This window comes from Rhinatrema bivittatum, chromosome 2 (assembly GCF_901001135.1).
Source record: "Rhinatrema bivittatum chromosome 2, aRhiBiv1.1, whole genome shotgun sequence".
Lineage (NCBI taxonomy): Eukaryota > Metazoa > Chordata > Amphibia > Gymnophiona > Rhinatrematidae > Rhinatrema > Rhinatrema bivittatum.
In genome coordinates this window covers 810587712-810603452 of record NC_042616.1, presented here as the reverse complement: position 1 = coordinate 810603452, position 15741 = coordinate 810587712, and the positions used below count along the sequence as shown (strand labels likewise).

The 15741-nt window shown below is 48.3% G+C and overlaps 1 protein-coding gene across 2 annotated transcripts in view; it reads right to left on the bottom strand.

Annotated features, from left to right (window-relative positions):
• Positions 1 to 15741, bottom strand: part of LOC115085797 (ranBP-type and C3HC4-type zinc finger-containing protein 1-like) — a 288361-nt gene that overhangs the window by 231078 nt on the left and 41542 nt on the right. For both annotated transcript variants that reach the window (XM_029592220.1, XM_029592219.1), the window contains exons 3-4: positions 13556 to 13735; positions 5956 to 6097 (exon numbers count right to left, since the gene is read on the bottom strand). In XM_029592220.1, the coding sequence (XP_029448080.1) occupies positions 5956 to 6097; positions 13556 to 13735 (322 nt within the window). The remainder of the gene's footprint in view (positions 1 to 5955; positions 6098 to 13555; positions 13736 to 15741) is intronic.

The window sequence follows — 15741 nt, the reverse complement described above, 5'->3', positions numbered from 1 at the left end:
AGAGGACAAAAAAGAAAGACAGACAGGGAAGGGCATCTGGACCGATCCGTGGTACTACAGGAATGCAAATTGACAGGTAAGAACTAATTTTCCTTTCCCTGTAAGTACCCGGATCAGTCCAGACCGTGGGATGTACCAAAGCTTCCCTATCCCGGGTGGGACCCGAGACAGTCTCGCTCAAAGCACTTGCCGCCCAAAAGAACCAAACACCGGCGCTTGTACATCCAGACGGTAGTGCCGAGCAAAAGTATACAGGGACGACCAGGTGGCGGCTCTGCAAATCTCCTGCGGAGAAACCGATTAACTCTCTGCCTAGGAAGTAGCCTGAGAAAGTAGTGAGTGAGCCTTTAAGCCTTCCGGAATAGTCCAACCTAGGCAGAGATAAGCCGAAGAAATGGCTTCTTTCAACCATTGTGCAATAGTGGTCTTAGAAGCCGGCTTGCCTCGATTGGGACCACTCCAGAGGACAAAGATGGTTGGAGACCCGAAAGTCATTGGTAACCTGAAGATACCTGAGTAGGACGCGTTTGACATCCAGTTTACGAAGGTCGCCTCCAGCGGTACCCGCGATTTCCTCCGGAGAAAACGCTGGAAGCTCTACCGACTGGTTCACATGGAAGGCGGACACCACCTTCGGAAGAAAAGAGGGCACCATTTTAAGAGAGACACCGGAGTCGGAAAATCGCAAAAAGGGTTCCCGACAGGACAACACTTGAATCTCAGAGACCCGCCGGGCGGAGGCACTCGAAACAAGGAAAACTGTCTTGAGCGTAAGGTCCTTTACCGTTGCCTGATGGAGGGGGTCGAACGGAGCAGAACAGAGGGCCCGGAGGACCAGATTGAGACTCTACGAAGGACAAGTATTGCGGGCGGGCGGCCACAGGTGTTTTACTCCCCTCAAAAACCGAACCACATCCGGGTGAGCCGCTAAAGGATGACCCTCGACCCGTCCAAGAAGAAGCCGAGAGCGGAAACTTGCACGCAAAGGGAACTGAAGGAGAGGCCCTTGGAGAGGCCCTTCTGCAGAAAAGAAAGGACTAACGAAACCGGGGCGGAGCGCACATAGAGACACTGACTCCTCACAGTCTCAAAAACCTTCCAGACGCGCATATAGGCTAGAGAAGTCGATTGCTTCCGAGCTCGAAGCAAAGTAGAGATGACCTCTTCCTTGTAGCCCTTGCGTCTCAGACGCCGCCATTCAAAAGACAGGCTGCTAGACAAAAGCGATCGGCCTGGTCGAAAAATACGGGCCCCTGCCAAAGTAGACGAGGAAGATGGCTGAGCCGCAGAGGTCCGTCTGTCGCCAGGTTGACGAGATCCGCGAACCACGGCCTGCGTGGCCATTCGGGAGCTACCAGAACCACTAGCCCCCTGTGGAATTCTATTCTCCTGAGAACCTTTCCCACTAGGGGCCACGGAGGAAACACGTACATGAGAACGTCCATGGGCCAAGGAAGAGCTAGAGCATCCACTCCCTCCGAGCTGTGGCCCCTCCAGCGGCTGAAGAACTGATTGGCCTTGGCATTGTGCATGGTCGCCATTAAGTCCAGGTGGGGCTGATCCCACCTTCCGACGATCAGGTCCATGGCTGTTTCCGAGAGTTCCCACTCTCCCGGATCGAGCGATTGGCGACTGAGAACATCGGCTTGAACATTCTCCTTGCCCGCAATGTGGGAGGCCACCAGGCAGTCCAGGTGTCGTTCTGCCCAGATGATTGATGTACGACATGGTGATGGGAGTTGTCGGGCAGCACTCTTACCGCTTTGCTGCATATGAGGGGCAAGAACTCCTGCAGAGCCAAACGCACCGCCCTGACCTCCAACCGATTGATGTGGCAGCAAGTCTGAATGGGTGACCATATCCCCTGAGTGGACCGGGACAGACAGACCGCACCCCAGCCCAAGAGACTGGTGTCCTTGGTTACTATCGTCCACTGTGGAGACTGAAGGGGCATTCCCCAGAGAAGATGGGGGAGCGAAAGCCACCACTGCAAGTCGGCGATGGTAGAGGCCGAAAGAGGGAGGACTATGTGAAACTGTTCAGACACTGGCTGCCAACATGATAGCAAAGCTTTCTGTAACGGTCGCATATGAGCAAAGGCCCAGGGGACTAGGTCGATGGTGGAAGCCATGGACCCTAGTACCTGCAAGTAGTCCCAGACCGTTGGAAGAGGCAGCGAGATCAAATTCCGGATCTGACCGATCAACCTGAGGGCCCGCGCACGAGGCAAGACGACTTTGCCCAGTCGGGTGTCGAAGTGGGCTCCCAGGAACTCTAATTCCTGGGAGGGTTGAAGGTTGCTCTTGGAAAAATTCACTATCCACCCGAGAGACGCGAGGAGGGCTAATACCCGATCTACCGCCTGTTTGCAGAGAGCCTCCGACTTGGCCCGCACAAACCAGTCATCCAGATAGGGGTGAACTAGAACGCCTTCCCGACGAAGGGCTGCCGCCACCACCACCATGATCTTGGTGAAGGTGCGAGGCGCGGTCACAAGGCTGAACGGTAGGGCCCGAAACTGGAAATCCCGGTTGAGGATGTGGAAACGAAGATACTTCTGGTAATCACGGTGGATCGGGATACAGAAGTACGCCTCTGTCAAATCGAGCGAGGCAAGGAACTCTCTGGGGCGAACTGCTGCGATGACCGCTCGTAAGGTTTCCATGCGAAAACGTGGGATCTTGAGAGCTCGGTTGACCCGTCTGAGGTCCAGGATCGGCCGGAAAGCACCGTCCTTCTTGGGCACCACGAAGTAGATGGAATACTGGCCTGCGCCAAGTTCTCTTTCCGGGACCGGGACAAGCGCGCCCAGACTCAGTAGTCTGGCGATGGTTTGCTCTACTGTTTCTCGTTTGGAGCGCCTGCAAGGGGAGAATAGAAAGAGATCCGGTAGGTCACGAACAAGCTCGAAGGCGTACCGGTCTCGTACAATGTCGAGGACCCACTGGTCTGACGTGATCTTGACCCATTTCTCGAAAAAAAAGGGAGAAGCGGCCGCCCAGAAAAGGGACAGAGGAATGGGTCAACTGAACTTCACTGAGTGGCAGGTTTAGGGGCAGAACGCACGGGCTGGCCCTCGCAAAAGGGCCGATGCCTACGAAAGGGCTGCGACCAAGACTGAGACCGGGAAGAGTAACCCCTCAAGGGACCACCCCGACCACGTGTGGTATACGGTCTCTGCCCCCGGAAACGAGGGCGGGAGGGTGTAAAGGAGCGTGCTTTGTCTCTGATGATCCTCCGGGAGCTTATGGACTATTGTCCCCTAAAGAATCCAGAAGCTTCTCAAGGTCCTCTCCAAACAGCAACTTACCTTTGAAGGGCAGCGAGCCCAATCGTGCTTTAGAGGATGGGTCAGCAGACCAATTGCGCAACCAAAGGAGTCGCCGAGCGGACACCGCTGAGGCCATCGCTTTCGCCTGGACGCGGAGGAGGAGGAGGTCGTAGAGCTCATCAGCCCCATAGGCTATGACGGCTTCCAAATGTTCAGCCTGCTCCGCCTCTGCCGATGGAAGGTCCTGGGCACCAAGTAACTGTTGGGTCCACCTAAGACCTGCCCGCAACATGAGACTGCTGCAGGCAGTCGCGTGGACCCCCAGGGCCAGGACCTCAAAAATACGTTTCATATGCGCTTCAAGTTTGCCGTCCTGTCCGCCCTTCAGGGCCGTCGAGCCCTCCATAGGGATAGTAGTGTGTTTGATGACCGCCGAGACATAGGAGTCCACTGAGTGATTTCTGAACATTTCCAAACCTTCCTCCGGGAGGGGGTAGAGCTTGTCCAAAGCTCGCCCCACCCAGAGTCCCGCTTCGGGAGCCTCCCACGGTCTGGACTGATCCGGGTACGTACAGGGAATTGGAAAATTCCCAAAGGTATCTGAGCCTAAGAATTTTAAATTTTCCTCAAGTCAGGTTAATTCCATTGAGAGACCAATTCAAAAAATATTTAATGGAGGTTTTATTAATACCTTCTGATGCAATTCCACCTATTGCATATATCTATTATGTTTCAAAACCTATATTGGCTAACCTACCCCAGAATATTGGTAACAACTTGACTGCATTCTTAGAATCATCGACAGAAGAAATTGAAGCTCGTGGGACAGTCGTGATCTCTCTAGCATTTTCCTCAGATAAGAGATATGATTTTAAAATTATTTCTTCGAAACAGAGAAAAGACATACTACGATCAAAAAATATGGATACACCCGGATGTTACAAAATTAACTCAAATTAGAAGGAAAAAGATGCTGGCTATGTGCCAAGAGGCAAGGGAGATGGGAGCTAGAATAACTATTAGATATCCCTGTAAATGTATCCTAAATTGGAATAGTAATCGCTATGTGTTTTTCGAACCGGAACATTTAAGGGTATTTTTGGATGGCCATAAGAATGGGGGGAGTAATGCCTAATGTGTTTGAGCAATTAATAAGGATGATGTAACCTCCTTATTTTCTTTATTTTACTGCTGTAGAAATGTGTTCCAATTATAATATTGTATCTCCCAAATTGCCGCTTAACTCAGTGACATGATGGAAATGTTGAAAACTAGTTTTGGATAAATATTATATGCTCAGTATATTCTTTGTTGATAAGCTGGAAAGAAGTATTTTCTTTTTGTTGAACACTAATTACTGTAAATCATGTTAAAAAATTATATAAATAAAGAATTAAAAAAAAAAGATTTATGCCTGAAGAGGACAAAGTCTAGGAAATTCTTGCCAAACTGTTGGAATCTTCCCTCATGAGCTCCCCGGCCTCATCACCGCCTCTCTGGGTCTGCAGGGAAATCATAATTGACCAGCAAAAAAAGGGGGTGGGGAATCTCTCTCTTTCCCCAATTCTGCCTGCCGACGGCCTTGCGATGACAAAATGACCACCGTTCTACATTCATCATCCGAGCTCTCTTGCCTGCTGCAGCCAATTGGGTGACAGTTTATCCCGCGCTGCCTCAGCGGCTGTCCTTCGAGCTTCTCCTCCTGAGGCACACTTTAGGCACATACACCTCTCTCCTCAGGCCTTATAGCCTTTACTGTGTCCCACAACCACCGCCATTATATGTGTGCACCTGCCACATCATTTAAAGTTAGGCTCACACTCTTCTCCCCACCAGCCTTGTTGCATCCCACGGTGGGATGCAGCTCGACGGGAAGCTGCCTGCCAACAGGCTATACTGAAGCTTCCCCGACCCAGGTGCCTAGTGGTCCTTGACTACTCACTCTCCTCCTCCCCTGGCTATCTCACAACCAGCTGGTCAGCATCTGCAACCACACTGCCTTTTTTTTTTTTTTTTTAAAGAAAAGACAGGCCTGCAAAAAATACCCCCAGAAAAAAAGAAAGGGAATACTTTCCCGATAGCGATTCAGATGCCAAAGGGCCAGCGAGAGCAGTCCAAGGGGGAAGGAGGGAGCTAGAACCACCAGCTTTCAGTCCCCTCATTGACCTTCAGGGGACAGAGGGAGCCAGAACCATTGGCTTTCAGTCCCTTCATTGACTTCAGGCTGAGCTAAACCAGGGATACCTACCCCCTACTCGCCCTGCTCCACCTGAGGGATGGCCCACGAAGCTGCTTAACACCTCAGGGCACCCACACAAGAATCCTGTTGTCTTTTTTTTTTTCAATCTAATTCTCTAGACTGCAGGATTTTCACTTCTACCACCTGCTGGAGTCCAAGAAATACTAAGGGACTGCAGGTGACACTAGCTTATGTAGCAGTTTCAGAATAATTTTTGTTCTCTGACTCCATCTGCTGATAGGGATGAAAAACCCACTTGTCTGGAATGATCTGGGGTATGAACAGGAACATAACCGATGTGTTGTGGCTAATTCATTACTGCTTGTTGACAGAAATATTGTAATTTTCAAAAGAAATCTGGATGATTTTCTTATTTTGAATAGAATAGAATGAGCTACATTTCTTGTCTCCTTTTAGGTTACAGAGCAGGTGTTTCAGCACTCACCTAATTTCTGTTTGAGGAAAGCAGGATTGTTTTAGCTGTATCTGTAGAGGAGCTTTCTGCTGTGCTAATGCAATTGCACACTGGGATGCTATCTGATGATCACCAAACTCAACTGCTTTGCAGAGGCGCTGAGCTAAATCTTCTGAAAATGTAAACAGCAGGAATGGTCAACTATTGTTATTTCAAATGTCATTTTTAAGCTGTTAAACTTCCCCATGGGTATAAATAAATGCTAACACATAAGCAAGAGAATGAAAATCCTATGCCCACTATCATCAAAAGAATCTACTATGTAGCTATTTAAGCTATAAAAAAAAAAAAAAAAAAAAAGTGTAAGAGTTTTATCATAAACTAATGAGGCATGAATTGAAATCTCTTTTCTATATGCAGCACTATTAGCCTGTATTGTAAAACAATGTATAATAATTCCATCAAAATGATGGCTAGTTTTAAAAAATAAAAAAGACATTTGCTTCTATTGTTGTTACTGATTATATAAATAAATCAACTGGCTCAAGGCTAAATGAGTTCGTTTTCATGGCTGAAGGATACAAAGAGGTCCACAACAGAGACGTTCAAATGATTACAATACATGGCTCTCTCTTATACATAAACAGCTTGTCTTTGTCCCTTGATTTATTGAGTGATTCAATCCATCTCTATCATTCTAGGCTTCTACTTCACTTCTCTAGGAATTAGCAAATGTTGCTTACCTGTAACAGGTGTTCTCACAGGACAGCAGGATGTTAGTCCTCACATATGGGCGACATCACAGGACGGAGCCCAATCACGGAAAACTTCTGTCAAAGTTTCCAGAACTTTGACTGGCCCCTACTGGGCATGCCCAGCATGGCACTAACCCTGCAGCCAGCAAGGGTCCCCCTTCAGTCTTATTTGAAAGCTATAGGGAGTGCCGAAAAATAAAATAACAAAACGTTATGAACCCAACACCGCGGGGTGGCAGGCGGGTTTCGTGAGGACTAACATCCTGCTGTCCTGTGAGAACACCTGTTACAGGTAAGCAACATTTGCTTTCTCAAAGGACAAGCAGGATGGTAGTCCTCACATATGGATGAGTACCGAGCTGAGGATGTCCAAACATGCACCAAATGTACCCAAAGGGCATGCAACAGGCACAACAACTGGGGTGGAATTTGGTAGAGGGCATCCTGAACCCCACTGGGCAGGCGGAAGGGTGTTGGCACGTCACGTCGTAAATAGGTTACGAAGTACAGACTGGCCGAAGATGGAATCTTGTCTTCCGGCTTTGTCCAAGCAATAATGGGCTGCAAAGGTGTGGAGAGGACTCCAGGTAGCAGCCCTGCAAATGTCAGGAAGCGGCACCGATCGTAGGTGTGCTACTGAAGTCGCCATGGCCTTCACAGAGTGTGCTTTAACACGGTCTTGAAAAGGAATGCCCGCTTGCTGGTAGCAGAAGGATATGCAGTCCGCCAACCAGGAGGAGAGAGTCTGTTTACCCACTTGGTTAGGCTTCCCTAACTTGTTAGGGTGGAAAGAGACGAACAATTGAGTGCTTTCCTTGTGGGCAGCTGTACGGTCTAGGTAAAACGCTAGAGCCCGCTTACAGTCAAGGGTATGCAGAGCCTGTTTTCCTGGGTTGGCATGGGGCCTGGGAAAAAAGGTAGGTAGCATGATGGATTGATTGAGATTAAAATCTGAAACTACCTTAGGTAAGAATTTTGGGTGAGTGCGGAGTACCGCCTGGTCCTGCAGAAGTTTAGTGTAAGGCAGATAGGTAACTAGAGCCTGCAATTCAATAACTCTGCGAGCCGAAGTGATTGCTAAAAGGAAAATCACTTTCCATGTGAGATACCGAAGTTCACAAGAGTGAAGAGGCTCAAATGGTGGTTTCATGAGCTGACCCAGAACCAGATTAAGATCCCAAGAAGGGGCCGGAGGACGGAGTGGAGGCTTGATATGGAGCAAGCCCTTCAAAAATCGTGTTACAAGGGGTTGTACTGATATAGGGACATCCCCGACACCTTTATGGAAGGCGGCTACCAAACTGACATGCATTCTGATGGAAGAAGTTTTTAGACGTGACTCTGATAAGTGCCAGAGATAGTCTAAAAACTTGGTAACTGGACAGGTAAAGGGGTCAAGGGACTGAGAAGAGCACCATGACTTAAACCTGTTCCATTTGTAAGAGTAAGCTTTTCTCGTGGAAGGCTTCCGTGAAGCAATCAAGACATGGGAAACTGGTTCAGAAAGGTTAATTGGTTGAAGGATTAACCTTTCAACATCCATGCCGTCAGGGATAAGGCGTGAAGATTGGGATGGCGTAGGCTCCCGTCGTTCTGAGTGATCAGAAGCGGGTCCTTTCCCAAGGAAATGTGCCTGCGGATGGAGAGATCCTGAAGTATTGGAAACCACACTTGGAGCGGCCAGTGAGGTGCTATCAGGATCATGGTTCCTTTGTCCTGACGTAACTTCACGAGAGTCTTCTAGAGAAGAGGAAGTGGAGGGAATGTGTAGAGCAGACCGGTTGCCCATGAGAGGGAGAATGCGTCTCTGGGTTGAGAGAGTTTGCTGCGAATGAGAGAGCAGTAGTTCTCCACTTTGCGGTTTTGGGGGGACGCAAAGAGGTCTATCTGAGGATATCCCCATTGTTGAAAGATGGACAGAGGGGTTGAGAGACCACTCGTGCAGTTGAAAGACGTGACTCAGCTTGTCTGCCAGCACATTGCCCACTTCCGGCAACCGGGTGGCCCTGAGGTACATCGAACGGAGAGAGCTTCCTCCCAAATCTGCGCAGCTTCCTGACACAGAAGGAACGAGCCTGTGCCTCCCTGCTTGTTGATGTACCACATTGCCCCCTGGTTGTCCGTCTGAATCAGGATGACTTGATTTGAGAGGCGATCCTGAAAAGCCCTGAGAGCATATCTGATTGCTCAAAGTTCCAGGAAATTTATTTGGTGTTTGGCTTCCTCTGGAGACCAAGGTCCTTGTGTCTGCAAATCGGCCACGTAGGCTCCCCAACCGATGTTGGAAGCATCGATGGTGAGAGTGATTTGAGGATTTGGAACCTGGAAGGGCAATCCCTGGAGGAGACTGGTCTGATTTTTCCACCAGGTGAGAGACAGACTGAGTGAGTCTATGACGTGGACAACGGTCGACAGAGGCTGAATAGCTTGAGTCCATTGAGACCTCAGAGTCCAGTGCATGAGTCTCATGGCCAAGCGGGCCATTGGTGTGACATGGACTGAGGACGCCATGTGTCCCAGGAGGATGAGAAATTGGCGTGCAGTCGCAGAGTTCTGAGACTGCAGCTTGTCAGCAAGAGATACAAGAGTCAGTGCTCGTTGTTGAGGTAAGAAAGCCTTTGCCTGTAAGGTGTCCAAGTCTGCCCCAAGGAACGACAAGGTTTGAGATGGGACTAAGTAGGATTTGTCGAAATTAACGAAAAATCCTAACAATATTAGCGTGTGTAAAGTTAGATTGAGGGACGACAGAGCAGTTTGCCGAGTGGGAGCCCTGATTAACCAGTCGTCCAGATAGGGGTAGACGTGAACACCTTGTGTCCTGAGGAAAGCTGCGACAACTATGAGGCATTTTGTAAAGACTCGTGGTGCAGATGCTAGGCTGAATGGAAGAACTCTGTATTGATAGTGCTTGGGGCCTACTAGGAACCTCAGGTACTTGCGATGAGCTGGACTTATCGCAATGTGGGTGAATGCATCCTGGAGGTCCAGAGAGCAGAGCCAGTCTCCTCTTTGTAGAAGAGGTAGAAGCCATCCCAAGGTGACCATCTTGAACTTTTCTCGCTGGAGGTACTTGTTGAGGGCCCGTAGGTCCAGAATAGGATGGTCGCCTCCCAATTTTTTGGGGATTAGGAAGTACCGGGAATAGAACCCTAGGCCTAGCTGAGAGTATGGTATGGGTTCTATTGCTCTTGACTGGAGAAGGAGGGAAACCTCTTGATCCAGAAGAATGGAATGTTCGAATGTTCTCCACATCTGTAGAGGTGGGGAGTCCGGTGGCAGGACGATAAAGTTGAGATGGTAACCCTGAGCAATGATTGCCAATACCCATTGGTCGGATGTGATTGAATGCCACATGTTGTGGAAGTGGCACAATCGACCTCCCACTGGTATGTGCGACAGAGGAATCTGGCTGCTGCTCTCTAAGTGGAAGTCAAAAACCAGAAGCAGGTCCTGGTTGAGGAGCTGCCTGTGGTTTTTGTTTATGGGCTTGACGAGACTGCGGTTTTTGATAAGGTCTCGTGGCACGGGATCTGGTTGGTGGCGGATAAGACTTCTTCGGGCGGAAGAAAGACTTCTTAGAGTCCTTTCTAAAGGGCTGTTTTGAGGAGAAGTCGGAAGGTATCAAAGAGAGCTGTCTTAGGGTCTCATGATGATCCTTTAATTCTGCCACTGTCCGTTGAATCTGTTCACCAAACAGATTATCTCAGACACAAGGCAGGTCGGATAATCGGTCTTGTACTTCTTGGCGTAGGTCAGAAGACTTGAGCCAGGCCCACCGTCTCGCCGAAATAGCAGCTGCAGACATTCTGGTAGAGGTGTCAAAAATGCATTAAGATGTTCTAATCTCATGCTTGCCTGCCTCAAAACCCTTGTTTACTAGGGTTTGTAATGGTTCTTGAAATTGCTGAGGCAGTGAGTCTGAGAAATCCTGTATCTGCTTGAAAATGACCCTGTTATATTGGGTCATATAAAGCTGATAGGCAGCAATTCGGGAGATGAGCATGGCTCCTTGGAATACTCGGCGACCAATGTTATCTAGGAACTTTTGTTCCTTTCCAGGAGGAACAGATGAGTGAGGCTTTGACCTTTTCACCCTCTTTTGTGCAGACTCTACCACAACAGAGTGGTGATCAAGCTGTGATTTTTGAAAACCTGGGGCTGACTGTACCAAATAGGTAGTGTCAGCTTTCCTGTGTACTGGAGCAATTGATCCAGGATGTTCCCAGTTGTTCTTGAGGAGATCGAGAAGGAACTGATGAATGGGAATAGAGGTGATTACCTTAGGGGCATCCAGGAATTGGAGCAACTCCATCATCTGGTGCCTATCATCCTGTTCCATCTGTAATTGGGATCCAATTCAGACATTTCCTTCACAAACTTTATAAAGGAAAGGTCCTCTGGGGGAGAACGCTTTCTACTCTCAGTAGGTGAAGGTGGTGAAGGTAAATCATTGGTGTCTGTTGAGGTATCATCACCCCAGGTATCATAAGCATCCGCACCCATCCCTCTAGGAACTAGAGGGGGGCAGGGTGGTTGGATACCTGAAGGACCCGGTCTAGGCTCCGAAGGAATCAGAGGAATTATCTGAGGCACCGGTGCAGACATCGAAAGCATCAATGGATGAGTCAGTGGCGCCAGACGCATCAGCACCGATGGATGGGTCGGTGGCAAGGGACGTATTGGCATCGATGGCTGAGGCAGAACTCCCGATGGAGGGATGCAGAACTGTGTTTCTCCTCCCGATGATGCTATCAGTGGGGAGGGCATCGGAGCCATCGGAGACCCGGGATCCATCGGTGGAAAAGCAGCCATAAGCGCTTCCATCCTGGATAGCAGCAGTGCCAGCGCTGCCGGAATCGGGTCGATGATCGGTTCCAGAGGTGGTGTCGGTGTCTGTGCCGGAGGAACCTGAAGACGTTGCATCGCCTTGTCGTTGGTCTCCTGTACCATCTGGTCCAGTTCTTCTTGGAGACCTGGAGCAAGCAGCCCCGGCTCCGGAACAGAAGAAGGAGGCAGAGGCATAGCCGGAGGGACCACCGTTAAAGGCAGAGTCGCGGTTCCCGATCCCCGATCGGGTGAGGGTTGCCTCGGTGAGCCGGTCGCAGGAATGGTCGGTGCCTTTCCTGGACAGGATTTTTTCGACAGCGGCTCGGACGATGGCGAGGTCGATGACTTCGCTCCCCTCGATGGTCCAAGTCTTATGGTGTCGATGGCGATGTTTCTCCCTGCGATCCCCTCCATCTTGAGGGGGAGTAGAGGGTGTCGATGGCCGAGAAGTCGTCGATGCCGATCGGTCACCGGTCGGTGGTCGATGCTGGAGTGAAGTTGACAGTGCCGGTTCTGACGACGTCTATGCAATGGACGGAGTCTGGGTTTGAGCAAGGAAGAGAAGTTCCATCATTTCCATTCTGGCCTTGCGACCCTTCGGTGTCATTAGGGCACATTTGGTGCAGATCAAGACATCGTGCTCGCGTCCTAGACACATTACACAGACTTTATGGGGGTCTGTGATAGACATGGTGCAGGTACAGTCCGGGCACCGATGAAACCCTGACGCCATGGCAAAAAATCGAGCCGCGGTAAGGTCAACGGCCAGTAGGCCGCGAGGGCCAAACTAGACGGTAATCAACGGAAAACGGGTAAAAACTTACAAGAGTGCCGCGGACTGAGAAAAGTTAGAAGAGGGACCCCTGTGGGGCAATTTAACTTTTAGTAATTCCGTGAGGAAAATTCCTGTCAGGAACCTCTTCAGAGTTCCTTTACCGCGAGACTACTGCGGCACGGAAAAAAGAAGACTGAAGGGAGACCCCTGCTGGCTGCAGGATTAGTGCCATGCTGGGCATGCCCAGTGGGGGCCAGTCAAAGTTCTGGAAACTGACAGAAGTTTTCTGTGATTGGGCTCCATCCTGTGATGTTACCCATATGTGAGGACTACCATCCTGCTTGTCCTGTGAGAAAAATTGTATCTTTTATTTTATTTTATGTGATATTCTTTATATTCCACAGCATCCAAATACAATTGATCATTGTGGATAACAATAAAACCAATTGTAAGCATATAAAATAATTACAGAACAGGTGCATGACCATTGATTTGACCCAGACTGAAGTATGCAGGGCTGGATTTCTAACTGGAACTGCAGACTTGAGAGCTTTATGCATCTGAAAACCTTGGTGGACAATCAAATCAGTCAATTCAGCTTTTTCTGGTGAACACAGCCCAGGCAGTCTAATAGAATAAATAGCTTTAAACAGGCATGCTCAACTTCTGAAGGTGCAATTATAAGAACTCATTGCCTCAGAAGAAATGACTATGTCTGTCTTACACCCAGAAGACAGCTACTGGTAAATGTGTGCATTTTATTGTTAGTTCTGTCCCTACAGTAGATACAGGGCTTTCTAATGGTACATCAGCTCATGGAAATATGCTCTTCAGCCTTTACTGCTGACAAGTCATATCCATATACGCAACAAAGAAGAATCTGATAATTAATGTTCTCAAATATATTACTATCAATTTACTTCTCACATCTTTCAGCAGAAAGTCAGCTATACTTCAGTCATTCAAAAGTTCTGTGCTGACAGTGTTCCTCAGGTTACCATTAATGCTAATAAGTTACACTGTAAAAATTACACATACTAATACTATGAAGCTGTGCAGCAGAAAAGCAATGGGCCACTTCAATGTAATAAATGAATGGAAATGTAAGCCTCCTTTAGCATTTGTCAGCTCTTCCTTGCCTGCCCTCTTTAATGTGTTATAAAATTGCTCGTTTGTAGTGTGAACTGAAGCCACATCAAGAGAGTTTCTATAAGCAGACTCATTTCCATTTTCTGAAGACAACAAAAAAAAATCAGATTGATTGTCACCTTACCTTTCTTTGAGAGGCCCAGGAGTGCTGCAGATGCATCTCCCCCTGCGGGTGGTGCTCCGAAAGGGTTTCCAGTGACTGAAACTGCAGACGCACCCATTTTAGCAGACCCTGCTATTCTGAAAGGATTTCCAGGAACTGGAGGCAATGTGTGGTTTGGAGACACTACACTGCTGCTAGATACTGCAATGACAGAAAAGAATTAAGGCAGAATGATCAGTCACATGGTTTTTGCCACTATTTCATCTAAATAGTAGAAACAGATTTTAAATTCAGGTACTAGATACAAACTCCAAGCCCATGACATGTGTATCTCTGATCCAGAGGTTGACACAGAGACAGTACACTAATAAAGGCTTTTCCAGCACCAGAAGAGCTCTGAAGACCCACAGCAGTCTAATACAGCAGTCCCCAAACTTTTCAAGAGCAGGACAACATTGGAAATTTCAAATCACCAGGAAGGCCTGTGGTGTAGCAGGGGAGTATATGACAGCGTTCTGTGTGTGTATGTGGTGCCCTCCTCCTATTAATCCCCCCTTCTCTTTAATCTCTTTTCCTCTTCTTTCCCTCCCTTCTCCTCCACTCATACTTCTTGCTCTTTTGCTAGTAGGGCCTGGGAACGCCACAAGCTGTCTTTGCCACAAATTTGTGTGAAATGAAAAAAAAAAAAATTAAAAACTTGCTCAACAGGCTGAATCTGACCTTGGGCAGCAAAAATATAACTGGCCTGAAAAATAATCTCCAAGGGCAGGATTTGGCTTATGGGCCATAATTTGGGGACCCTTGGTCTGGCCTATTGATTTATTTAAGGGATTTTTATATACCGCGGCACGTTTGGAACATCACCTTGGTTTACAATCGAACATAATGCAGCAACAGGCTTTACATAGAACATGTATAAATATCCTACCTAATAAACGAAGGATGACCGACGTGCCGCAAATGCGCGGTAGAGACCAGCTCTACCGCGCATGTGCGGGCGAGCACGTCGGTCTGAGCCACAAAAAAAGAAAAAAAATGGCGGCGGCGAGTAGCAGCGGCGTCGAGTGGCAGCAGCGGCGGCGGGAGGCAGCAGCGAGGGAGGAGAGAGAGAGGGAGGGACTGACAGAGAGAGGGAGGGACTGAGTGAGAGGGGAGGGAGAGAGAGGGAGTGGGACTGAGTGAGAGGGGGAGAGAGAGGGAGAGAGGGAGGGCATGGGACTGAGAGAGAGGGAGGGAGGGAGTGGACTGAGAGAGAGGGAGTGAGAGGGGGGACTGAGTGAGGGAGGGAGTGGGACAGAGAGAGGGAGTGGGACTGAGAGAGAGGGAGAGTGAGTGGGGACTGAGTGTGAGTGAGAGGGGGGAGGGACTGAGTGAGAGGAGAGGGAGGAGTGGGTGAGAGGGAGGGAGGTAGGGGGGTGGTGAAGAGTGAGGGGAGAGAGAATGAGGGGGAGGTGAGAGACAGAGGGATGTAGCCCATTTTAACGGGCTTAACGGCTTGTAAAATGTATAAAATAAACATGATAATGATCTATATACAAGGGGAATAACCTCTAAGTATAGAATTAGATGGTAAAGACAATGTGAGATTATATATATATGTATTACCTCCTGCAATAATTGTCTATATAATAAACAAAAACCTTGTTAGGTTGTCTCGGACCCTTGTAGCTATGTTGTATTGGGTCCGAGACAACCTAACAAGGTTTTTGTTTATTATATAGACAATTACTGCAGGAGGTAATAATAGTTTAATGTTCGATATGTTCCATGTAAACCGCCATGCAGGCGATAGTTATCTCTGTTTCTTGTAAACCGGAGTGATATGTATACTATACAGGAACTTCCGGTATATAAAAACCAAAAATAAATAAATATATATATATATATATATATAAATAATATCTCACATTGTCTTTACCATCTAATTCTATACTTAGAGGTTATTCCCCTTGTTTATAGATCATTATCATGTTATATATATGAGGTAATACAACATAGCTACAAGGGTCCGAGACAACCTAACAAGGTTTTTGTTTATTATATAGACAATTACTGCAGGAGGGGGGGAAATTTCCTGATATTATAGCAACATGAGGAACAGGCAGCAACTAAACGCAGGTCTTGAAATGTCAACATGAGGAACAGGTAGCAACTAATAGTGGGTTAGGAGGTATTTATCGGGGTTAGAAATCCAGAGGGAAGAAGAC